Genomic DNA, 26,744 nt, shown 5'->3' with positions numbered 1-26,744 from the left:
ACTGAAAATGGAATGCAAAGGATTCTCTGCCTTGATGTTCTGCCTGGCTTGGTTTATTTTCCTACTGCGTACCAGCTATGGCGACGTGACCTATTCTGTTCCGGAGGAGCTGAAACGCGGATCTGTGATCGGAAATATAGCCAAGGATCTGGGACTGGATGCAAAACGAATCATGCATCGAAAAGCTCGCTTAGATGCTGATGGTAGCAGCAAACGTCATTGTGAAATCGATCTGAATACTGGTGATTTGATCGTTGCTGAAATAATAGACAGGGAACAGCTTTGCGGTAGGAGGATTTCATGCAACCTAAAATATGAGATGGTTCTGGAGAATCCCTTAGAATTACAAAACATAATTCTGCAGGTACAAGATATTAATGATAATGCTCCACAATTCCAAGAAGATGTGATAAAGTTGGATATCACAGAGTCAGCAGTTAAAGGGGCTCGGTTTGCGGTGAACCAGGCTCATGATGCAGATATAGGACAGAATTCCGTTCAAAGCTACACAATACAAAGGAACGACCATTTTAGTTTGGCGGTTCATACCATTCCGGGTGGGGGGAAGTATGGCGAGTTAGTGTTAGAGACGGAACTAGATCGAGAACGACAACAGGAGGTGACGTTGTTACTTACTGCTGTTGACGGTGGGACTCCACAGAGATCTGGTACTGTAGTTATACACATCACTGTGTTAGATGCTAACGATAATAAACCAGTGTTTAGCCAGAATGTCTATAAGGTCAGTGTACCTGAAAATGCTCCATTAGGTTCATTAGTTGTTACTGTGACGGCAACAGATGCAGACGAGGGGGCAAATGGAGAAGTGACGTACGGATTCGGCTCCATCTCAGATGAAGTGAATCAATTATTTTCCCTTAATCCCAAAACAGGTGAAATTAACATAGCTGGATTTATGGATTACGAAAAGGAGTCAATTTATGAATTAAGTATTCAAGCCAAAGACAATTCAGGGTTGACGTCATTTGTCAACATAGTTGTTGATATTAAAGATGTGAATGATAATGCACCAATAATATTTATCAAAACTCTTAAAAATCCCATCCCTGAGGATGTGTTACCTGGCACAGAGGTGGGCATCATTAATGTACAGGATAAAGATTCAGATGGAAATAGACAAGTCCGCTGCTCCATTCAACAAAATGTTCCTTTCAAACTTAACCCTTCTATTAAAAACTACTATTCTCTGATAACAACAGGTGAACTAGACCGAGAGATAATATCAGATTATAACATAACTATCACTGCCACTGACGAGGGGTCTACACCTTTATCCTCCTCAAAGACTATTCATTTATCTGTATCAGACGTGAATGACAACCCTCCTGTGTATGAAGAACAATCCTACAGTTCCTATGTGACTGAAAACAACAAGCCTGGCTCCTCTATGTGTTCTGTTACTGCCAGAGACCCAGACTGGAGACAGAACGGCACGGTGGTCTATTCTCTATTGCCCAGTGATGTCAACGGTGTTCCGGTGTCCTCATTTCTATCCATTAACGGAGACACGGGGGTGATCCACGCTGTGAGACCATTTGATTATGAGCAGTTTAGGAGCTTCAAGGTCCATGTTGTAGCCAGAGACAATGGTTCTCCTCCACTCAGCAGTAACGTGACAGTGAGTGTCTTCATAACAGATGAGAATGATAACTCTCCACAGATATTATATCCTGCTCCAGCAGGGAACTCCTTGATGACTGAGATGGTCCCCAAAGCTGCTCTGGCGGGGTCCCTGGTTTCCAAGGTGATAGCTGTGGATGCTGACTCTGGACAAAACGCGTGGCTTTCATATCAGATCGTGAAATCGACTGATCCGGGACTTTTCACTATTGGTCTCCACAGTGGAGAGATCAGGGCACAGCGGGACATTTCTGAATCTGACAGTATGAAGCAGAACCTTGTTATATCAGTGAAAGATAACGGACAGCCCTCTCTCTCTACAACCTGTGATGTATATTTACTCATATCAGACAACTTGGCTGAAGTTCCTGAACTGAAAGACATGACTTATGAGGATAGTTCCAAACTAACTTCCTATTTGATCATAGCACTGGTCTCTGTCTCCACCTTTTTCCTGACTTTCATTATTCTCATCCTGGCCGTGAGGTTCTGCCGCAGTAGAAAGCCTAGAATGTTGTTTGATGGAGCAGTCGCCATTCCCAGCGCGTATTTCCCTCCCAACTATGCAGAGGTGGATGGAGCTGGAACTCTGCGCAGTTCTTACAATTATGACGCATACCTGACAACGGGCTCACGCACCAGTGACTTCAAGTTTGTCAGATCTTACAATGACAGCACGCTGCCTGCTGATCAGACACTGAAGAGGAGTCAAGTTGAATGTTTGGGAGAAAGCATAATCACTCTTAATGATGCGGGAGAGTCTGAGGTGAGATATGAAGCATGCATCCCTAAAGGTAATAGTTTACAAAAAGCTTTGTAATGTTCCAGAACAATGTTGATGCAGTGTCCTGTGACAGATTTGGATAAGGTCATGAAGTCTTACGACATGATTGACCGTAGCTATGTGTTTTCATCTCAACTTCTATTGCTAGTTCTGGTTGACACAACATTGCTTACACTGAGCTTTTGGCATTAGGCCTACAGCTGATGACATTGTTAAGTCGACGACTCAGATGTCGGAGAGTTGCCTTTACACTAGATCTTCTCTACTTTGGGTTTTGAAATCGGTTCAAAATGAGTACATTCCCTTTTACTTGCATATTGAGATTTTAAGCTTGGCATTAGGCCTACAGGGCTCCCGAGTGGCGCAGCGCTCTAAGGCACTGCATCTCAGTGGTAGAGGCGTCACTACAAACCCTGGTTCGATTACAGGCTGTATCACAACTGGCCATGACTGGGAGTCCCGTAGAGCGGCGGACAATTGGCCCAGAGTCGTCCGGGTTAGGGTTTGGCTGGGGTAGGCCGCCATTGTAAATAAGAATTTGTTCATAACTGACTTGCCTAGTTAAATAAAAATAAAAACAGCTGGTGACATGGTGAAGTGGAAGACTCAGATGTTGTGGAGTTATATTTACAGTAGATCTTCTCTGTTTTGGATTGTAAAACAATATTCTGGGGTGAATTGAAATCTACAAAAAACACATATTCTTAAAAAAAGAGTTCAAGTAATTTCAGTGATTTGTAAATGTAAAAATAAAATATATTTTATTAGGATTACCAAAGAGATAGAAAATCGAGTGATCTAATTTACTACATGTTAATACATTTGAGTACATTTTAATAAGAATAATATTTTTCTTAATTTAATAATTTTAAGTTCTTGCAACAACTTGCTGGTTTTTAAGAGGATTGTGGGTAATTCAACGTTTTTTTTATGACAGAGGAAAATTAATCATCAAACAATACTTGCATTTTTACCTCCAGCTACTGCTTGGGAATTGAGCATTGAGATCAACAATGCCTGTCGAATTGGCTTAAATGGCAATTTATCAAATACATTAAACAATGTTAAACATTACATTTTTTTGAAACACTAATACTGTATGTTGTGTTTTACTAAATATTTGTGTGACATCAACTCATATTTAATAATATTATCAGTAAATACACCACATTTGTATGGCTATTATTAATTCCCTGGACTTACTTTATTTGTGTAAATCCAATCAATTTATTTAAAACATCTACTTAAAAACATAGGAAGTTACATCTACTAATAATATTAAATTAAGTGTCATCTTGTTGACCTCATTTTTAAAAGTAGATTCAACACTTAATTTGTTACAGTACTAAATAAATACATTCCTTTTTTCTCCATATGTCTTTACCACTTCCTTACCATGGTTTTTTAGCATGCTGGGAAATCCTTTCACTTAAATAATGTCTACCTAACATTCATCAATATTGTGTAGCCTACTTATTGCTTAGCATGGCTAGAACTGTAGCCTTCTTTCTGTGATCTATTAGCCTACTTCAGTTGCTAGGCCTACGTACGTTTCAAGAGAACACGTTTCTTCACCTTGATGTGGACAGTGCCACAGCATTAGCATTTAGATGTGTGATATGAAGTTGAGTTGTGAATTATGTGATAGTGGACTATTTGTTATTTCAGATAAAGTTGTTTCTATTTTTTTGTGCATTTTATGTGAGAAGTGAATCAAGTGTTTTGACATTGGATGAGTTGTTATGGTGAATTTAACTTTCGTTATTTGAGAATCAATTGTGGGCAACTGATGTAAGCAGGGGCATATGGGCTTATTTCCTAGAGACTTTCAGTGCGTGCTTGCATCTTTGTTTTACTAAAAGAACAAATATTATCATTTGGAAACACTCAGTAAAGTTTTATTCTCTGATTTGTACGGGCCTACTTGGGATTGCAGTTATGGAAAAGTACTCCATGTGTCGCTATTCACCAGCTAAAGCCATATCTCCCCAACCATATCCTGCTGTAGGCTATAAGGAAAGGGGGAGACTCATTTGAATACAGTGTAGGCTAGCGAAAGACCCCATCACTTGGTAGAACATTACACGTATTGACCCAGTCGCTTTTTTCATTTTTTCCAACTGAAAATATATTGTTTGATCAACATACGATTGGAATAAACGTTGGTCTCTGAAAATGGAATACAAGGGATTCTCGTTCTCCGCATCGATGTTCGGCCTGGCTTTGTTTCTTTTCCTGCTGCGCACCAGCTATGGAGACGTGACCTATTCTGTTCTAGAGGAGATGAAACGCGGATCTGTGATCGGGAATATAGCCAAGGATCTCGGACTGGATAAAAAACGACTTATGTATCGGAAAGCTCGCCTGGAAATGGATGGTAGCAACACACTCTATTGTGACATTAACCTGAGCACTGGCGACTTGATTGTTGCTGAGAGAATGGACAGGGAGCAGCTCTGTGGCAGAAGGGTTTCGTGTGTATTGAAATATGAAATGGTGCTCGAGAATCCTTTAGAATTACACCGCGTCGTTCTTCAGATACAAGATATTAATGACAATTCACCACAATTCGCGAACGATCGCATTACGTTTGAGATCAGAGAATCGGCAGATAAAGGCGCCCGATTTGCGGTCCACCAGGCTCATGATGCAGATATAGGACTCAACGCTGTTCAAAGCTACACACTACAAAGGAACGACCATTTTAGCCTGGCCGTTAATACAAAACCTGGTGGGGGGAAGTATGGGGAGTTAAAATTAGAAAAAGAGCTAGATCGAGAACTACAACAAGAGGTGACGTTGTTACTTACTGCGGTTGATGGTGGGACTCCACAGAGATCTGGTACTGTAGTTATACACATCACTGTGTTGGATGCGAACGATAATGTCCCAACATTTAGCAAGAACATCTATAAGGTCAGAATACCTGAAAATGCACCCCTGGGTACGGTTGTAGTCACCGTAAGCGCCACAGACGTTGACGAGGGACAAAATGGTGAAGTGATGTATGTATTTGGTCCCATTTCAGTTGAATTGAATGAATTATTTTCTCTTGACCCTAAAACGGGTGACATTAGTTTATCTGGACAGATGGACTTCGAAAAGGAGTCCATTTATGAAATTAGCATACAGGCCCAGGATAGCTTGGGGTTGACGTCCTTTGCCAACGTTGTCATCGAGATTACAGATGTAAATGACAATGCCCCGGTAATATCTCTTAAATCTTTGACCAATCCCATCCCTGAGAACGTGTTACCTGGCACAGAGGTGGGGATCATTAATGTACAGGATAAAGACTCGGAGGGAAATAGACAGGTCCGCTGCTCCATTCAACAAAATGTTCCTTTCAAATTAAACCCTTCAATCAAAAACTACTATTCTCTGGTAACAACTAGTGAACTAGACCGTGAGATAATATCAGATTATAACATAACTATCACTGCCACTGACGAGGGGTCTCCACCTTTATCCTCCTCAAAGACTATTCATTTATCTGTGTCAGACGTGAATGACAACCCACCTGTGTTTGAAGAACAATCCTACAGTTCCTATGTGACTGAAAACAACAAGCCTGGCTCCTCTATGTGTTCTGTTACTGCCAGAGACCCAGACTGGAGACAGAACGGTACGGTGGTCTATTCTCTATTGCCCAGTGATGTCAACGGTGTTCCGGTGTCCTCATTTCTATCCATTAACGGAGACACGGGGGTGATCCATGCTGTGAGACCATTTGATTATGAACAGTTTAGGAGCTTCAAAGTCCACGTTGTAGCCAGAGACAATGGTTCTCCTCCACTCAGCAGTAACGTGACAGTGAGAGTCTTCATAACAGATGAGAATGATAACTCTCCCCAGATATTATACCCTGCTCCAGCAGGGAACTCCTTGATGACTGAGATGGTCCCCAAAGCTGCTCTGGCGGGGTCCCTGGTTTCCAAGGTGATAGCTGTTGATGCTGACTCTGGACAGAACGCGTGGCTTTCATATCAGATCGTGAAATGGACTGATCCGGGACTTTTCACTATTGGTCTCCACAGTGGAGAGATCAGGGCACAGCGGGACATTTCTGAATCTGACAGTATGAAGCAGAACCTTGTTATATCAGTGAAAGATAACGGACAGCCCTCTCTCTCTACAACCTGTGATGTATATTTACTCATATCAGATAACTTGGCTGAAGTTCCAGAACTGAAAGACATGACTTATGAGGATAGTTCCAAACTAACTTCCTATTTGATCATCGCACTGGTCTCTGTCTCCACCTTTTTCCTGACTTTCATTATTCTCATCCTGGCCGTGAGGTTCTGCCGCAGTAGAAAGCCTAGAATGATGTTTGATGGAGCAGTCGCCATTCCCAGCGCGTATTTCCCTCCCAACTATGCAGAGGTGGATGGAGCTGGAACTCTGCGCAGTTCTTACAATTATGACGCATACCTGACAACGGGCTCACGCACCAGTGACTTCAAGTTTGCCAGATCTTACAATGACAGCACGCTGCCTGCTGATCAGACACTAACAAGATGTCCAGATACATTACTAGAAGGGAGTATCATCACGCTCAACACTGCAGGAGACTCTGAGGTAACCCATGCCTTTATTTAGCATTTTATGAGGATGGTTTGTCCTACGTGGCTTTGAAACGAAATATTACTAATTTGCTTCTTGGCAATAGCAAGCTTCCTAACATGAAAGGCCCAACGCTATGTTTTAATAGCAGGTTGTATATTAAAGTCAGCTAAACAGCATTAGTATGCTCTTCTAGTACGAGAGAGTACGGCGCAACATGAAGTCATCTGAAGTGTATGCAGCTACAGTTCTTGTATTGTTTTGAATGTATTTATAATTTGTCATTGGCGACCTCTAGGCAGTTCTTTTGTACCTTGGATAAGTGGACTACAAAATGAAAATATGAGTCTTCTGTTACGCCTGTAGCACACTGTTACATGCAGACAAATTGCTCACCCAATTTGATACCACTTCCACTGAAATTTTATCAATATGTAATACTGAATATAATCAAAGTGGCAAATTATCCTACAGATATAGGAGCTTCATTTGTTTGATGCAGCAATAGGAAATATGAATTATTATGTGGGTTATAACTAATGGACATTTTTGTAGGTGAAAATCAAGTCTGAAATGTTAAAGTGGATATTACAAACTTCAAAAGCCTTTTTAAACCTCAAATACACTATACGTTTTACATTTCCTGCATTGGTGATCAAATTAAGATCCTACATCTATAGCTGTACCCGAGTTTTTCTGCTTCTGCTAATTTAAGTTGGTCAATTATTTTAATATATTCCACTTCACTGTTCATTCTACTGTAGCCTGCAGGACTTAAATGAATATATTCACACGCTGAAAATACAAATCACATCACCTTCCAATTCTGATGAAGCTACGCTAGCACTGTTTCAGCACCACACCGATAGACAGCGCAACTGTGAAGCCTGTTTCTCAGTGAAACAGGCAAGGCTGCAAGAGCTCTTCTCCACCTATACGACTTTGAAACAGGTTTCGGCCAATACTTAAATGAACCTAGATTTATTTTGGATGCTATGTTTGAAACAGAAAAATAACATTTACCGCATTGTATGCTACTTCCGCGCATTCACATTCACACTTTCTATGGCAAAAGGTTACCCTGAATGTCGTGGTGGTGTATGGATTTAAGAGGTTTATTTGAATGTAATTTATTGTAGTTTTCATTGATATACTCTAAGTGTCGCTGTTCACTATATATTGGCCGACAGGCACATCTCTCCCCCAGTCCACGCATAGAAAAGGAGGAGATGTAGGCCTTCTTTGGTCAGCGTGACAAACCATCGTCTCCATTAGACAGAGGCTTAGCGTGTATCGTCGGCTATTCCACACCTTAACGCAGCAAATGTTTCATTTTGAGGGCTGAACAATATCTTTACCACGATTTTTAGTTGGACTACTTGGGTCATTTGAGAAGATGGAGTACATCGGATTATCATTGTCTGTTTCGACGTTCCGTCTGGTTTTCCTTGTTTTTATGGTGCGACAGAGCCATGGAGATATGAGCTATTCTATTCCAGAGGAGATGAAACGCGGATCTGTGATCGGGAATATAGCCAAGGACCTCGGTCTGGATGCGAGAAGATTTTCATCTCGCAAGGCTCGTTTGGATATGGATGGTAGTCGTCAAGGTTACTGTGACATTAATGTGAATACTGGAGAATTAATTGTGGCTGAAACAATAGACAGGGAGGAGCTGTGTGGACCGAAGGTTTCTTGTTCTTTAAAATACGAGCTTGTGCTGGAGAAACCTCTGGAATTACATCGTATTAATGTGCAAGTCCAAGATATAAATGATAACTCCCCAACATTTTCAAACACTCAAATTAATTTAGAAATCCGTGAGTCTGCCGTTAGAGGAACACGTTTCCTTCTTAGCGAAGCCCATGATGCGGATATAGGACATAATGCAGTTCAAAAATATTCACTCGAAAAAAACGACTATTTTGTTTTAGGTGTTCATACAAACCCAGATGGTGGGAAATACGGTGAGTTAGTTGTAGAGAAGGAATTAGATCGAGAACAAAAGCAGGAAGTGACATTGTTACTTACTGCGGTTGATGGTGGGACTCCACAGAGATCTGGTACTGCAGTTATACACATCACTGTGTTGGATGCTAACGATAATATTCCAGTGTTTACTCAGAACGTATATAAGATCAGCCTACCTGAGAATTCTCCATTAGGTACCGTAGTAAGTACAGTGACTGCTATTGATGCAGACGAGGGACCTAATGGCGATGTGACCTATGAACTCGGTCGTATCAGTAACAAAGCAGGGAAGCTGTTTTTGATTAACAAGACAACCGGAGAAATAAAAGTGATCGGCCCTATTGATTTCGAAGAGGAAACATATTATGAAATGAGCGTGCAGGCAAAAGATGGTTTAGGGTCAGCCTCAAACTGTAAAGTTATTATAGAAATCACAGATGTGAATGATAATGCACCAATATTATTGATCAAATCTCTGACCAATCCAATTCCCGAGAATGTGTTACCTGGCACAGAGGTGGGCATCATTAATGTACAGGATAAAGACTCTGGGGGGAATAGACAGGTCCGCTGCTCCATTCAACAAAATGTTCCTTTCAAATTAAACCCCTCAATCAAAAACTACTATTCTCTGGTAACAACTAGTGAACTAGACCGTGAGATAATATCAGATTATAACATAACTATCACTGCCACTGACGAGGGGTCTCCACCTTTATCCTCCTCAAAGACTATTCATTTATCTGTATCAGACGTGAATGACAACCCACCTGTGTTTGAAGAACAATCCTACAGTTCCTATGTGACTGAAAACAACAAGCCTGGCTCCTCTATGTGTTCTGTTACTGCCAGAGACCCAGACTGGAGACAGAACGGTACGGTGGTCTATTCTCTATTGCCCAGTGATGTCAACGGTGTTCCGGTGTCCTCATTTCTATCCATTAACGGAGACACGGGGGTGATCCATGCTGTGAGACCATTTGATTATGAGCAGTTTAGGAGCTTCAGAGTCCACGTTGTAGCCAGAGACAATGGTTCTCCTCCACTCAGCAGTAACGTGACAGTGAGTGTCTTCATAACAGATGAGAATGATAACTCTCCCCAGATATTATACCCTGCGCCAGCAGGGAACTCCTTGATGACTGAGATGGTCCCCAAAGCTGCTCTGGCGGGGTCCCTGGTTTCCAAGGTGATCGCTGTGGATGCTGACTCTGGACAGAACGCGTGGCTTTCATATCAGATCGTGAAATCGACTGATCCGGGACTTTTCACTATTGGTCTCCACAGTGGAGAGATCAGGGCACAGCGCGACATTTCTGAATCTGACAGTATGAAGCAGAACCTTGTTATATCAGTGAAAGATAACGGACAGCCCTCTCTCTCTACAACCTGTGATGTGTATTTACTCATATCAGACAACTTGGCTGAAGTTCCTGAACTGAAAGACATGGCTTATGAGGATAGTTCCAAACTAACTTCCTATTTGATCATCGCACTGGTCTCTGTCTCCACCTTTTTCCTGACTTTCATTATTCTCATCCTGGCCGTGAGGTTCTGCCGCAGTAGAAAGCCTAGAATGTTGTTTGATGGAGCAGTCGCCATTCCCAGCGCGTATTTCCCTCCCAACTATGCAGAGGTGGATGGAGCTGGAACTCTGCGCAGTTCTTACAATTATGACGCATACCTGACAACGGGCTCACGCACCAGTGACTTCAAGTTTGTCAGATCTTACAATGACAGCACGCTGCCTGCTGACCAGACACTGAAGAGGAGTCAAATCGAGTGTTTGGGAGAAAGTATATTCACTCCTAACTTCGCGGAGAATACTGAGGTGAGATTAGAATCCTATTTTTACTATTGATTGACCTTTTATGTTAACACATGTATTGAGATGACCACAAGTCTGTCAAATGTTTGAATGTGATCACTGTGTTGTTGGCTTATCAGACATTGCGACGTTTTTAAATTGACTGAATTCAGGAGGCGTCACTGGTAATACGTGTATTCCAAGCAGAATAAACCGGCTACATCGCTCCTACATTTTTTTTGCGAGGGATTAAACAATCATTTTACTGAAGTGTCTTATGCCAGAGCATGGTGCCATATCTACAGACTTATTTGATGACTTTCTAATGCAGGATGCGCGTTTACAAGGTTGAAGTGCTCCGTTTTTTTTTTAACGCAGAATAAGCTACTATGTCATCTATTTGAAGTGCTCGGTCTGTAATTATATAGGCCTATGCTAGGTGAAATAGCCTGCTGCTACTTTAAGTGAACATATTTATGACGTTTATTGGATTGCAATTTGCAGCACTAAATGATTAACTCTCTATGGTTGGCGCGAAAGATACGTGCGCAATAGCGTCGGTAATGTTTCAGAACTGGACAGCGACCATACTTTAAGGATTTGGCAATAGAGTATCCGAGATGAGGGTAACCTTTTCAGTCATTGAATAATATGCAATGTATATATTATATTAGTGTATTATTTCGGTTGTTTTGGGTGCATTTTAAAATATAAATGACCAAAGGATTGATAATTGACAACTGCTTTTCATTAATGCGATTTTAGAAATGTAAAAATAGAGGCCTAAATAACATAGCTTATAATGTTATCCTAAACTACATTGACATTTTATTTTATTTTCCTCACTTGCTTCTGAATGATAGACTGTGCCTAAGTGTTTAAGGCTCAAACCAAAATGGTGTTGACTGAGTAAAAACTGGTGATTTGTTCTGGCTGACTTATAGCTATGGCCAGCTTGGCTAAATTTAAGTAGCATATTTTTACAGTAAGATATTGGAAATATCTTGTTCAATGTATATTCAGTAACTTTGTAGTGTTACTGCAGTTTTTATGAAAATACTCAATGTGTCGCTGTTCACCTTCTCTGGGTGAGTGCATACGTGTGTCCCCACCCAGTAGATGAACATATACAGGGAGGAGACTCTTCTCGGCAGTGGGGGAAAAAACAAAGCATTGACTGGTTTCAACATATCCTTGCTTGGAGAGAATATCGGAACTTGGACTATATTTTTTTATGGAATAACGAATTCTGTAAATCACCATCTTAAGGATAGGACCGCTCTCACGTTGATGATGATGGATGCAAGATTATCGGTCTCTGCCTTCGTTCTCTCCTCGGTTTTCTTACTTGTTCTCCCTCGTAACACGTATGGAGACATGAGCTACTCTGCTCCCGAGGAAGCGAAGCGTGGATTTATCATTGGGAATATAGCCAAGGATCTGGGACTGGATGTGAAGAGATTCTCTGATCGCAAAGCTCGGTTGGACATGGATGACATCAGTCAACGTTATTGTGACATTGACCTCGCGGCTGGCAACCTTATTGTGACGGATAGAATAGATAGAGAGGAGCTGTGTGGTTCGAAGGTTACTTGTGCATTAAAATATGAGCTTGTGCTTGAAAACCCTCTGGAGCTGCATCGTATTACTGTGCAAATTCTAGACGTAAATGACAATTCACCTCGTTTCCCCAATGAACGCATGAATCTAGAAATTGCAGAATCGGCTGACAAAGGGGAGCGGTTTCCCTTAGACGAAGCCCATGATTCGGACATAGGATTAAACACGGTGCAAAGCTATACGCTCGACAGGAATGACTATTTTGTTTTGGCCGTTAATACAAATAGAGATGGTGGTAAATACAGTGAGTTGGTGTTAGAAAAAGAGCTGGATCGAGAACTACAACAAGAGGTGACGTTGTTACTTACTGCGGTTGATGGTGGGACTCCACAGAGATCTGGTACTGTAGTTATACACGTCACTGTGCTGGATGCTAACGATAATAAACCAGTGTTTAGCCAGGATGTTTATAGAGTCAGTCTGACAGAAAATTCCCCTCTAGATTATGTAGTGGTAACTGTCAGCGCCACTGACGCAGATAAGGGTGCAAATGGGGAAGTGACGTATGACTTCAGCAGTATATCTGATAAAGCATCGACGGTGTTTTCTATAGACAAAGGGACTGGTGTAATCAGAGTCGTCGGACCTGTGGACTTTGAAGAGAGGAAAGATTATGAAATGCGCGTCCAAGCCAAAGATGGGTCAGGTTTAGCTTCCAACACAAAAGTAATCATAGATATTACCGATATAAATGACAATGCACCATTAATATTCATCAAATCACTTAGCAATCCCATCCCTGAGAACGTGTTACCTGGCACAGAGGTGGGCATCATTAATGTACAGGATAAAGATTCGGAGGGAAATAGACAAGTCCGCTGCTCCATTCAACAAAATGTCCCATTCAAATTAAACCCGTCTATCAAAAACTACTTTTCTCTGATATCAACAGGTGAACTAGACCGAGAGATAATATCAGATTATAACATAACTATCACTGCCACTGACGAGGGGTCTCCACCTTTATCCTCCTCAAAGACTATTCATTTATCTGTATCAGACGTGAATGACAACCCACCTGTGTTTGAAGAACAATCCTACAGTTCCTATGTGACTGAAAACAACAAGCCTGGCTCCTCTATGTGTTCTGTTACTGCCAGAGACCCAGACTGGAGACAGAACGGTACGGTGGTCTATTCTCTATTGCCCAGTGATGTCAACGGTGTTCCGGTGTCCTCATTTCTATCCATTAACGGAGACACGGGGGTGATCCATGCTGTGAGACCATTTGATTATGAGCAGTTTAGGAGCTTCAAAGTCCACGTTGTAGCCAGAGACAATGGTTCTCCTCCACTCAGCAGTAACGTGACAGTGAGAGTCTTCATAACAGATGAGAATGATAACTCTCCCCAGATATTATACCCTGCTCCAGCAGGGAACTCCTTGATGACTGAGATGGTCCCCAAAGCTGCTCTGGCGGGGTCCCTGGTTTCCAAGGTGATAGCTGTTGATGCTGACTCTGGACAGAACGCGTGGCTTTCATATCAGATCGTGAAATCGACTGATCCGGGACTTTTCACTATTGGTCTCCACAGTGGAGAGATCAGGGCACAGCGCGACATTTCTGAATCTGACAGTATGAAGCAGAACCTTGTTATATCAGTGAAAGATAACGGACAGCCCTCTCTCTCTACAACCTGTGATGTGTATTTACTCATATCAGACAACTTGGCTGAAGTTCCACAACTGAAAGACATGACTTATGAGGATAGTTCCAAACTAACTTCCTATTTGATCATCGCACTGGTCTCTGTCTCCACCTTTTTCCTGACTTTCATTATTCTCATCCTGGCCGTGAGGTTCTGCCGCAGTAGAAAGCCTAGAATGATGTTTGATGGAGCAGTCGCCATTCCCAGCGCGTATTTCCCTCCCAACTATGCAGAGGTGGATGGAGCTGGAACTCTGCGCAGTTCTTACAATTATGACGCATACCTGACAACGGGCTCACGCACCAGTGACTTCAAGTTTGCCAGATCTTACAATGACAGCACGCTGCCTGCTGATCAGACACTAACAAGATGTCCAGATACATTACTAGAAGGGAGTATCATCACGCTCAACACTGCAGGAGACTCTGAGGTAACCCATGACTTTATTTAGCATTTTATGAGGATGGTTTGTCCTACGTGGCTTTGAAACGAAATATTACTAATTTGCTTCTTGGCAATAGCAAGCTTCCTAACATGAAAGGCCCAACGCTATGTTTTAATAGCAGGTTGTATATTAAAGTCAGCTAAACAGCATTAGTATGCTCTTCTAGTACGAGAGAGTACGGCGCAACCTGAAGTCATCTGAAGTGTATGCAGCTACAGTTCTTGTATTGTTTTGAATGTATTTATAATTTGTCATTGGCGACCTCTAGGCAGTTCTTTTGTACCTTGGATAAGTGGACTACAAAATGAAAATATGAGTCTTCTGTTACGCCTGTAGCACACTGTTACATGCAGACAAATTGCTCACCCAATTTGATACCACTTCCACTGAAATATTATCAATATGTAATAGTGAATATTATAAAAGTGGCATATTATCCTACAGATATAGGAGCTTCATTTGTTTGATGCAGCAATAGGAAATATTTATTATTATGTTGGTTATAACTAATGGACATTGTTGTAGGTGAAAATCAAGTCTGAAATGTTAAAGTGGAAATTACAAACTTCAAAAGCCTTTTTAAACCTCAAATACACTATACGTTTTACATTTCCTGCATTGGTGATCAAATTAAGATCCTACATCTATAGCTGTACCCGAGTTTTTCTGCTTCTGCTAAATTTAAGTTGGTCAATTATTTTAATATATTCCACTTCACTGTTCATTCTACTGTAGCCTGCAGGACTTAAATTAATATATTCACACGCTGAAAATACAAATCACATCGCCTTCCAATTCTGATGAAGCTACGCTAGCACTGTTTCAGCACCACACCGATAGACAGCGCAACTGAGAAGCCTGTTTCTCAGTGAAACAGGCAAGGCTGCAAGAGCTCTTCTCCACCTATACGACTTTGAAACAGGTTTCGGCCAATACTTAAATGAACCTAGATTTATTTTGGATGCTATGTTTGAAACTGAAAAATAACATTTACCTCATTGTATGCGCATTCACATTCACACTTTCTATTGCAAAAGGCTACCCTGAATGTCGTGGTGGTGTATGGATTTAAGAGGTTCATTTGAATGCAATTTATTGTAGTTTTCATTGATATACTCTAAGTGTCGCTGTTCACTATATATTGGCCGACAGGCACATCTCTCCCCCAGTCCACGCATAGAAAAGGAGGAGATGTAGGCCTTCTTTGGTCAGCGTGACAAACCATCGTCTCCATTAGACAGAGGCTTAGCGTGTATCGTCGGCTATTCCACACCTTAACGCAGCAAATGTTTCATTTTGAGGGCTGAACAATATCTTTACCACGATTTTTAGTTGGACTACTTGGGTCATTTGAGAAGATGGAGTACATCGGATTATCATTGTCTGTTTCGACGTTCCGTCTGGTTTTCCTTGTTTTTATGGTGCGACAGAGCCATGGAGATATGAGCTATTCTATTCCAGAGGAGATGAAACGCGGATCTGTGATCGGGAATATAGCCAAGGACCTCGGTCTGGATGCGAGAAGATTTTCATCTCGCAAGGCTCGTTTGGATATGGATGGTAGTCGTCAAGGTTACTGTGACGTTAATGTGAATACTGGAGAATTAATTGTGGCTGAAACAATAGACAGGGAGGAGCTGTGTGGACCGAAGGTTTCTTGTTCTTTAAATTACGAGCTTGTGCTGGAGAAACCTCTGGAATTACATCATATTAATGTGCAAGTCCAAGATATAAATGATAACTCCCCAACATTTTCTAAAACTCAAATTAATTTAGAAATCAGTGAGTCTGCCGTTAGAGGAACACGTTTCCTTCTTAGCGAAGCCCATGATGCGGATATAGGACATAATGCAGTTCAAAAATATTCACTCGAAAAAAACGACTATTTTGTTTTAGGTGTTCATACAAACCCAGATGGTGGGAAATACGGTGAGTTAGTTGTAGAGAAGGAATTAGATCGAGAGCAACAGCAGGAGGTGACATTGTTCCTTACTGCTGTTGATGGTGGGACTCCACAGAGATCTGGTACTGTAGTTATACACGTTACTGTGTTGGATGCTAACGATAATATTCCAGTTTTTACTCAGAACGTCTATAAGATCAGCCTACCTGAGAATTCTCCATTAGGTACCGTAGTAAGTACAGTTACTGCTATTGATGCAGACGAGGGACCTAATGGCGATGTGACCTATGAACTCGGTCGTATAAGTAACAAAGCAGGGAAGCTGTTTTTGATTAACAAGACAACCGGAGAAATAAAAGTGATCGGCCCTATTGATTTCGAAGAGGAAACATATTATGAAATGAGCGTGCAGGCAAAAGATGGTTTAGGGTCAGCCTCAAACTGTAAAGTTATTATAGAAATCACAGATGTGAATGATAATGCACCAATATTATTGATCAAATCTCTGACCAATCCAATTCCTGAGAACGTGTTACCTGGCACAGAGGTGGGCATCATTAATGTACAGGATAAAGATTCAGAGGGAAATAGACAGGTCCGCTGCTCCATTCAACAAAATGTTCCTTTCAAATTAAACCCCTCAATCAAAAACTACTATTCTCTGGTAACAACTAGTGAACTAGACCGAGAGATAATATCAGATTATAACATAACTATCACTGCCGCTGACGAGGGGTCTCCACCTTTATCCTCCTCAAAGACTATTCATTTATCTGTGTCAGACGTGAATGACAACCCACCCGTGTTTGACGAACAATCCTACAGTTCCTATGTGACTGAAAACAACAAGCCTGGCTCCTCTATGTGTTCTGTTACTGCCAGAGACCCAGACTGGAGACAGAACGGCACGGTGGTCTATTCTCTATTGCCTAGTGATGTCAACGGTGTTCCGGTGTCCTCATTTCTATCCATTAACGGAGACACGGGGGTGATCCATGCTGTGAGACCATTTGATTATGAGCAGTTTAGGAGCTTCAAAGTCCACGTTGTAGCCAGAGACAATGGTTCTCCTCCACTCAGCAGTAACGTGACAGTGAGAGTCTTCATAACAGATGAGAATGATAACTCTCCCCAGATATTATACCCTGCGCCAGCAGGGAACTCCTTGATGACTGAGATGGTCCCCAAAGCTGCTCTGGCGGGGTCCCTGGTTTCCAAGGTGATAGCTGTGGATGCTGACTCTGGACAGAACGCGTGGCTTTCATATCAGATCGTGAAATCGACTGATCCGGGACTTTTCACTATTGGTCTCCACAGTGGAGAGATCCGGGCACAGCGGGACATTTCTGAATCTGACAGTATGAAGCAGAACCTTGTTATATCAGTGAAAGATAACGGACAGCCCTCTCTCTCTACAACCTGTGATGTGTATTTACTCATATCAGACAACTTGGCTGAAGTTCCACAACTGAAAGACATGACTTATGAGGATAGTTCCAAACTAACTTCCTATTTGATCATCGCACTGGTCTCTGTCTCCACCTTTTTCCTGACTTTCATTATTCTCATCCTGGCCGTGAGGTTCTGCCGCAGTAGAAAGCCTAGAATGTTGTTTGATGGAGCAGTCGCCATTCCCAGCGCGTATTTCCCTCCCAACTATGCAGAGGTGGATGGAGCTGGAACTCTGCGCAGTTCTTACAATTATGACGCATACCTGACAACGGGCTCACGCACCAGCGACTTCAAGTTTGTCAGATCTTACAATGACAGCACGCTGCCTGCTGACCAGACACTGAAGAGGAGTCAAATCGAGTGTTTGGGAGAAAGTATATTCACTCCTAACTTCGCGGAGAATACTGAGGTGAGATTAGAATCCTATTTTTACTATTGATTGACCTTTTATGTTAACACATGTATTGAGATGACCACAAGTCTGTCAAATGTTTGAATGTGATCACTGTGTTGTTGGCTTATCAGACATTGCGACGTTTTTAAATTGACTGAATTCAGGAGGCGTCACTGGTAATACGTGTATTCCAAGCAGAATAAACCGTCTACATCGCTCCTACATTTTTTTTGCGAGGGATTAAACAATCATTTTACTGAAGTGTCTTATGCCAGAGCATGGTGCCATATCTACAGACTTATTTGATGACTTTCTAATGCAGGATGCGCGTTTACAAGGTTGATGTGCTCCGTTTTTTTTTTTTACGCAGAATAAGCTACTATGTCATCTATTTGAAGTGCTCGGTCTGTAATTATATAGGCCTATGCTAGGTGAAATAGCCTGCTGCTACTTTAAGTGAACATATTTATGACGTTTATTGGATTGCAATTTGCAGCACTAAATGATTAACTCTCTATGGTTGGCGCGAAAGATACGTGCGCAATAGCGTCGGTAATGTTTCAGAACTGGACAGCGACCATACTTTAAGGATTTGGCAATAGAGTATCCGAGATGAGGGTAACCTTTTCAGTCATTGAATAATATGCAATGTATATATTATATTAGTGTATTATTTCGGTTGTTTTGGGTGCATTTTAAAATATAAATGACCAAAGGATTGATAATTGACAACTGCTTTTCATTAATGCGATTTTAGAAATGTAAAAATAGAGGCCTAAATAACATAGCTTATAATGTTATCCTAAACTACATTGACATTTTATTTTATTTTCCTCACTTGCTTCGAAATGATAGACTGTGCCTAAGTGTTTAAGGCTCAAACCAAAATGGTGTTGACTGAGTAAAAACTGGTGATTTGTTCTGGCTGACTTATAGGCATGCCCAGTTTGGCTAAATTTAAGTTGCATATTTTAACAGTAAGATATTGGAAATATCTTGTTCAATGTATATTCAGTAACTTTGTAGTGTTACTGCAGTTTTTGTGAAAATACTCAATGTGTCGCTGTTCACCTTCTCTGGGTGAGTGCATACGTGTGTCCCCACCCAGTAGATGAACATATACAGGGAGGAGACTCTTCTCGGCAGTGGGGAAAAAACAAAGCATTGACTGGTTTCAACATATCCTTGCTTGGAGAGAATATTGGAACTTAGACTATATTTTTTTTATGGAATAACGAATTCTGTAAATCACCATTTTAAGTCACCATTGATGATGATGGATGCAAGATTCTCGGTCTCTGCCTTCGTTCTCTCCTCGGTTTTCTTACTTGTTCTCCCTCGTATCACGTATGGAGACATGAGCTACTCTGCTCCCGAGGAAGCGAAGCGTGGATTTATCATTGGGAATATAGCCAAGGATCTCGGACTGGATGCGAAGAGATTATCTGATCGCAAAGCTCGGTTGGACATGGATGATAACAGTAAACGTTATTGCGACATCAACCTCGCGGCTGGCAACCTTATTGTGACGGATAGAATAGATAGAGAGGAGCTGTGTGGTTCGAAAGTTACTTGTGCATTAAAATATGAGCTTGTGCTTGAAAACCCTCTGGAGCTGCATCGTATCACTGTGCAAATTCAAGACGTAAATGACAATTCACCTCGTTTCCCCAATGAACGCATGAATCTAGAAATAAGGGAATCGGCTGACAAAGGGGAGCGTTTTCCCTTAGACGAAGCCCATGATTCGGACATAGGATTAAACACGGTGCAAAGCTATACGCTCGACAGGAATGAACATTTTGTTTTGGCCGTTCATACAAATAGAGATGGTGGTAAATACAGTGAGTTGGTGTTAGAAAAAGAGCTGGATCGAGAAAAGCAAGAGGAGGTGAGGTTGTTACTTACTGCTGTTGATGGTGGGACTCCACAGAGATCTGGTACTGTAGCTATACACGTCACTGTGCTGGATGCTAATGATAATAAACCAGTATTTAGCCAGGACGTTTATAGAGTCAGTTTGACAGAAAATTCCCCTCTAGATTATATAGTGGTAACTGTCAGCGCCACTGACGCAGATAAGGGTGCAAATGGGGAAGTGACGTATGACTTCAGCAGTATATCTGATAAAGCATCGACGGTGTTTTCTATAGACAAAGGGACTGGTGTAATCAGAGTCGTCGGACCTGTGGACTTTGAGGAGAGGACAGATTATGAAATGCGCGTCCAAGCCAAAGATGGGTCAGGTTTAGCTTCCAACACAAAAGTAATCATAGATATTACCGATATAAATGACAATGCACCATTAATATTCATCAAATCACTTAGCAATCCCATCCCTGAGAACGTGTTACCTGGTACAGAGGTGGGCATCATTCAAGTACAGGATAAAGATTCGGAGGGAAATAGACAGGTCCGCTGCTCCATTCAACAAAATGTCCCTTTCAAATTAAACCCTTCAATCAAGAACTACTATTCTCTGGTAACAACTAGTGAACTAGACCGTGAGATAATATCAGATTATAACATAACTATCACTGCCACTGACGACGGGTCTCCACCTTTATCCTCCTCAAAGACTATTCATTTATCTGTATCAGACGTGAATGACAACCCTCCTGTGTTTGAAGAACAATCCTACAGTTCCTATGTGACTGAAAACAACAAGCCTGGCTCCTCTATGTGTTCTGTTACTGCCAGAGACCCAGACTGGAGACAGAACGGTACGGTGGTCTATTCTCTATTGCCCAGTGATGTCAACGGTGTTCCGGTGTCCTCATTTCTATCCATTAACGGAGACACGGGGGTGATCCATGCTGTGAGGGCATTTGATTATGAACAGTTTAGGAGCTTCAAAGTCCACGTTGTAGCCAGAGACAATGGTTCTCCTCCACTCAGCAGTAACGTGACAGTGAGTGTCTTCATAACAGATGAGAATGATAACTCTCCCCAGATATTATACCCTGCTCCAGCAGGGAACTCCTTGATGACTGAGATGGTCCCCAAAGCTGCTCTGGCGGGGTCCCTGGTTTCCAAGGTGATAGCTGTGGATGCTGACTCTGGACAGAACGCGTGGCTTTCATATCAGATCGTGAAATCGACTGATCCGGGACTTTTCACTATTGGTCTCCACAGTGGAGAGATCAGGGCACAGCGGGACATTTCAGAATCTGACAGTATGAAGCAGAACCTTGTTATATCAGTGAAAGATAACGGACAGCCCTCTCTCTCTACAACCTGTGATGTATATTTACTCATATCAGATAACTTGGCTGAAGTTCCAGAACTGAAAGACATGACTTATGAGGATAGTTCCAAACTAACTTCCTATTTGATCATCGCACTGGTCTCTGTCTCCACCTTTTTCCTGACTTTCATTATTCTCATCCTGGCCGTGAGGTTCTGCCGCAGTAGAAAGCCTAGAATGATGTTTGATGGAGCAGTCGCCATTCCCAGCGCGTATTTCCCTCCCAACTATGCAGAGGTGGATGGAGCTGGAACTCTGCGCAGTTCTTACAATTATGACGCATACCTGACAACGGGCTCACGCACCAGCGACTTCAAGTTTGCCAGATCTTACAACGACAGCACGCTGCCTGCTGACCAGACACTGCAGAGGAGTCAAATCGAGTGTTTGGGAGAAAGTATAATCAATCTAAACGACGTTGGGGATACTGAGGTGAGATTAAACGACTAATTTTGGTATTGATTGACCATTTATTTTATGAAACAACTATATATATATATATATATATATATATATATATATATATATATATATATATATATATATATATATATATATAACAACAACACAGAGTTACACATAAACAAACGTACGGTCAATAACACAATAGAAAAATCAATGTACAGTGTGTGCAAATGTAGAAGAGTAGGCAGGTAAGGCAATAAATAGGCCATAGTGGTGAAATAATTACAATTTAGCTTTAACACTGTAGTGATAGATGTGCAGATGATGATGTGCAAGTAGAGATACTGGGTTGCAATAGAGCAAGAGGGTAAGTAATAATATGGGAATGATCATGACCACAAGTCTGTCAGATATTTCAATTTGGTCGCTGTGCTGGCTCATCAGACACGGCAACGTTTTTAAATGGACTGAATTCAGTAGGTTTCACTGTTAATATCTGCATTCCAAAACCTACGAATTTTGGCCAGAGTTTAATCACTTTCAAACAATTTTACTCAAGTATCTTATTCCAGGGCAGGGTGCCATACCTACGGACTTCTTTGATTACGTTTTAATGCAGGACACATGTTTACAATTACAACTTTGAAGTGCTTCGTTTGTCATTTTAAACGCAGGACGTAGGTTTACCTATTGACTATTTGAAGGGTTCTGTCTCTGTAAAAAGATTGTTTTGGTCTAAGGCTGCTGCCATAAGACAACATGTTTGCCGTTTGTTGGATAGCAATTTGCAGTAGTACATTTTATTCTCCCTCTAACGTTTGGTATGACAGATAAAGTAAGTGGGCTATTGCGTCGGCTCTGTTTCAGCACTGGACAGCGACCAGACATTGAGAATCTGGCAATGGAGTATCCAGCAGGAGATGAACCTTTTTAGTCAATGACTATGTCCATTGCTTTGGGTGATTTAAAAAAATATAAATTACCAAAGCCTTGATAATAAACAACTGTTTTTCAATAATGTGATTTGAGAAGTTTTAAAATATAGGCCTAAATAATATAGCCTATTCTTATATCCTTAACTACCGTGACATTTTCATTTGTTTTCCTCAGTTGCTTCTGAATGATAGATAGATATTGTCTGGGGGTTAAATAAGGCAAAACGAAAAATGAAATTTACTGATTCAAATCTGGTGATATGTTCTATCTATAAACTGCACTGTTGGCCTGCATGTATGGCAATATTTAACTATAGCACATTTTACGATAAGATATTGAATGAATCTTGTTCAATGTACTGTATATTCAGTACCTTCGCAGTGTGACTGCAGTTTTTGTGAAAATACTCAATGTGTCGCTGTTCACCTTCTCTGGGTGAATGTATGACTGTGTCCCCATGCCAGCAGATTACCATATACAGGGAGGAGACTTGTTTCGGCAGTGGGGAAAAACGTCGCATTGACTGGTTTCAACATTTATCGTTGCTTGGACAGAATTTGGATTGTAACGTTGGCTACATATTTTGTGGCATAACGAATTTGGTAAATCACCATCTTAAGGATAGGAATATCAAACGTTCCAACGTTGATGATGGTGGTCAAAATATTTTTGGTCTCTGCCGTCAAACTCTGCTCGGTTTTCTTTCTTGTTCTCCCTCACACCACGCATGGAGACATGAGCTACTCTGCTCCCGAGGAAGCGAAGCGTGGATTTATCATTGGGAATATAGCCAAGGATCTCGGGCTGGATGCGAAGAGATTCTCTGATCGCAAAGCTCGGTTGGACATGGATGACATCAGTCAACGTTATTGTGACATTGACCTCGCGGCTGGCAACCTTATTGTGACGGATAGAATAGATAGAGAGGAGCTGTGTGGTTCGAAGGTTACTTGTGCATTAAAATATGAGCTTGTGCTTGAAAACCCTCTGGAGCTGCATCGTATTACTGTGCAAATTCAAGACGTAAACGATAACTCTCCTAGATTTCCTCAAGAGCGTATGAATCTAGAAATTAGAGAATCGGCTGATAAAGGTCGACGTTTTCCCTTAGACGAAGCCCATGATTCGGACATAGGATTAAACACGGTGCAAAGCTATACGCTCGACAGGAATGACTATTTTGTTTTGGCCGTTCATACAAATAGAGATGGTGGGAAATACAGTGAGTTGGTGTTAGAAAAAGAGCTGGATCGAGAAAAGCAAGAGGAGGTGACGTTGTTACTTACTGCTGTTGATGGTGGGACTCCACAGAGATCTGGTACTGTAGTTATACACGTCACTGTGCTGGATGCTAATGATAATATTCCAGTATTTAGCCAGGATGTTTATAGAGTCAGTCTGACAGAAAATTCCCCTCTAGATTATATAGTGGTAACTGTCAGCGCCACTGACGCAGATAAGGGTGCAAATGGGGAAGTGACGTATGACTTCAGCAGTATATCTGATAAAGCATCGACGGTGTTTTCTATAGACAAAGGGACTGGTGTAATCAGAGTCGTCGGACCTGTGGACTTTGAAGAGAGGAAAGATTATGAAATGCGCGTCCAAGCCAAAGATGGGTCAGGTTTAGCTTCCAACACAAAAGTAATTATAGATATTACCGATATAAATGACAATGCACCATTAATATTCATCAAATCACTTAGCAATCCCATCCCTGAGAACGTGTTACCTGGCACAGAGGTGGGCATCATTAATGTACAGGATAAAGATTCAGAGGGAAATAGACAGGTCCGCTGCTCCATTCAACAAAATGTTCCTTTCAAATTAAACCCCTCAATCAAAAACTACTATTCTCTGGTAACAACTAGTGAACTAGACCGAGAGATAATATCAGATTATAACATAACTATCACTGCCGCTGACGAGGGGTCTCCAACTTTATGCTCCTCAAAGACTATTCATTTATCTGTGTCAGACGTGAATGACAACCCACCCGTGTTTGACGAACAATCCTACAGTTCCTATGTGACTGAAAACAACAAGCCTGGCTCCTCTATGTGTTCTGTTACTGCCAGAGACCCAGACTGGAGACAGAACGGCACGGTGGTCTATTCTCTATTGCCTAGTGATGTCAACGGTGTTCCGGTGTCCTCATTTCTATCCATTAACGGAGACACGGGGGTGATCCATGCTGTGAGACCATTTGATTATGAGCAGTTTAGGAGCTTCAAAGTCCACGTTGTAGCCAGAGACAATGGTTCTCCTCCACTCAGCAGTAACGTGACAGTGAGAGTCTTCATAACAGATGAGAATGATAACTCTCCCCAGATATTATACCCTGCGCCAGCAGGGAACTCCTTGATGACTGAGATGGTCCCCAAAGCTGCTCTGGCGGGGTCCCTGGTTTCCAAGGTGATAGCTGTGGATGCTGACTCTGGACAGAACGCGTGGCTTTCATATCAGATCGTGAAATCGACTGATCCGGGACTTTTCACTATTGGTCTCCACAGTGGAGAGATCAGGGCACAGCGGGACATTTCTGAATCTGACAGTATGAAGCAGAACCTTGTTATATCAGTGAAAGATAACGGACAGCCCTCTCTCTCTACAACCTGTGATGTATATTTACTCATATCAGATAACTTGGCTGAAGTTCCAGAACTGAAAGACATGACTTATGAGGATAGTTCCAAACTAACTTCCTATTTGATCATCGCACTGGTCTCTGTCTCCACCTTTTTCCTGACTTTCATTATTCTCATCCTGGCCGTGAGGTTCTGCCGCAGTAGAAAGCCTAGAATGTTGTTTGATGGAGCAGTCGCCATTCCCAGCGCGTATTTCCCTCCCAACTATGCAGAGGTGGATGGAGCTGGAACTCTGCGCAGTTCTTACAATTATGACGCATACCTGACAACGGGCTCACGCACCAGCGACTTCAAGTTTGCCAGATCTTACAATGACAGCACGCTGCCTGCTGATCAGACACTGAAGAAACCAGTTGAGCCTTTTGGCGAAAGTATAATTACTCTGAACAATGCAGAAAATTGTGATGAGGTAAGATAACAGTGGCCTGATATAATGTATTGACTTATCATATTTAAATGTGAGTTCGGTTGTCTCGGCGTAGCCTATTTGATTCGATACATTTCACTTGTTTCAGTTTGTTTACTTTGTGCCATCATTGGTTTTGCTCCTCGCTCTTATAAGAACTATGTCCATGAAAATCAGTGTCGCACTCCTAAATCCTTTCTGGACATAGTGAAACTTGAATGGGTAGCCGAAGGCTCTAAATATTTGCCAACAGTGGCTTTCTTTCTTTCTTTTATGTGGTGTCTTCACAACATTTAAGAGATCATATGGCAGCCCTTCGCCCTTTCGAGGTCGTTGGTGTTTCAGCACCACTATTGTGGATAGCGATCACCATTCTGCAGGCTTCTGCAATGGAATGACTAAAGCTATCTGTAGTTAAACTTTTTTTCTGGTCTTATGTTTCTCTAAGGCACATCATCAGGGATTTCTACCGTTTGAAATCCTTATTTCATTAGATGTGTATTTATTTTACAGATCATTCATTGTGTAATGTAGTGTTTCTTAATAAAACTAATCTTATTCCGTTTTAAAACCAGAGCATACAGAAGTTTATAAAATAAGGATTCACTTAAGTCCATACTGTGAATATAGATTTGATTTAGTATCACGTTTGTTTGCTTCAGCACCCTGCTGCTGTTTTTGGAATTTTTCGCGAGATTTACCAACTTCTCTAGAAATCTTCTATAGTCCGATAGCGGATCTAATGATCGCAGGCAACCTCTCACTTTGATAGTTCACTATAATATAAAGCTTATGAAGTGCAGGCTATCGATTGTTTCATCAATTGTCAAACATTGAGAAATGGATTTCTAAGCTCCCTGCGCCCCAACT

At 41.6% G+C, this 26,744-nt stretch overlaps 3 protein-coding genes across 30 annotated transcripts in view; all 3 read left to right on the top strand.

The window, feature by feature from the left end:
• LOC106603249 (protocadherin gamma-C5) overlaps window positions 1–26,744 on the top strand; it is a 167,210-nt gene that overhangs the window by 63,698 nt on the left and 76,768 nt on the right. For 2 of the 28 annotated variants that reach the window (XM_045716980.2, XM_045716968.2), the window contains exon 1: window positions 19,372–21,911. The exons of 17 other annotated variants lie outside the window; for them this stretch is intronic. In XM_045716980.2, the coding sequence (XP_045572936.2) occupies window positions 19,503–21,911 (2,409 nt within the window). In that variant the 5' untranslated portion in view covers window positions 19,372–19,502. Of the gene's footprint in view, window positions 1–11,905; window positions 14,469–15,647; window positions 18,248–19,371; window positions 21,912–23,319; window positions 25,878–26,744 lie in introns of those variants that run through there. 9 more of the 28 variants (XM_014196633.3, XM_014196639.3, XM_014196644.3 and 6 more) reach the window with 9 other exon arrangements.
• LOC106603226 (protocadherin gamma-A11-like) lies at window positions 4,261–7,438 on the top strand. The gene has a single exon (XM_014196584.3). The coding sequence runs from the start codon at window positions 4,601–4,603 to the stop codon at window positions 7,025–7,027; it is 2,427 nt and encodes an 808-aa protein (XP_014052059.3). The 5' UTR covers window positions 4,261–4,600; the 3' UTR covers window positions 7,028–7,438.
• zgc:123181 (cadherin repeat domain-containing protein) lies at window positions 8,106–11,471 on the top strand. Its single transcript, XM_045717006.2, has one exon. The coding sequence runs from the start codon at window positions 8,388–8,390 to the stop codon at window positions 10,821–10,823; it is 2,436 nt and encodes an 811-aa protein (XP_045572962.1). The 5' UTR covers window positions 8,106–8,387; the 3' UTR covers window positions 10,824–11,471.

The sequence above is a fragment of the Salmo salar genome, chromosome 04 (assembly GCF_965601325.2).
Source record: "Salmo salar chromosome 04, fSalSal1, whole genome shotgun sequence".
In the NCBI taxonomy this organism is placed as follows: domain Eukaryota; kingdom Metazoa; phylum Chordata; class Actinopteri; order Salmoniformes; family Salmonidae; genus Salmo; species Salmo salar.
Note: the sequence above shows the minus strand (reverse complement) of the source record. Positions and strands in the feature narration are given on the sequence as shown.

Coding starts and splice junctions, on each gene's coding strand:
- LOC106603226 (XM_014196584.3), top strand. CDS start 4,601: ATGGAATACAAGGGATTCTCGTTCTCCGCATCGATGTTCGGCCTGGCT.
- zgc:123181 (XM_045717006.2), top strand. CDS start 8,388: ATGGAGTACATCGGATTATCATTGTCTGTTTCGACGTTCCGTCTGGTT.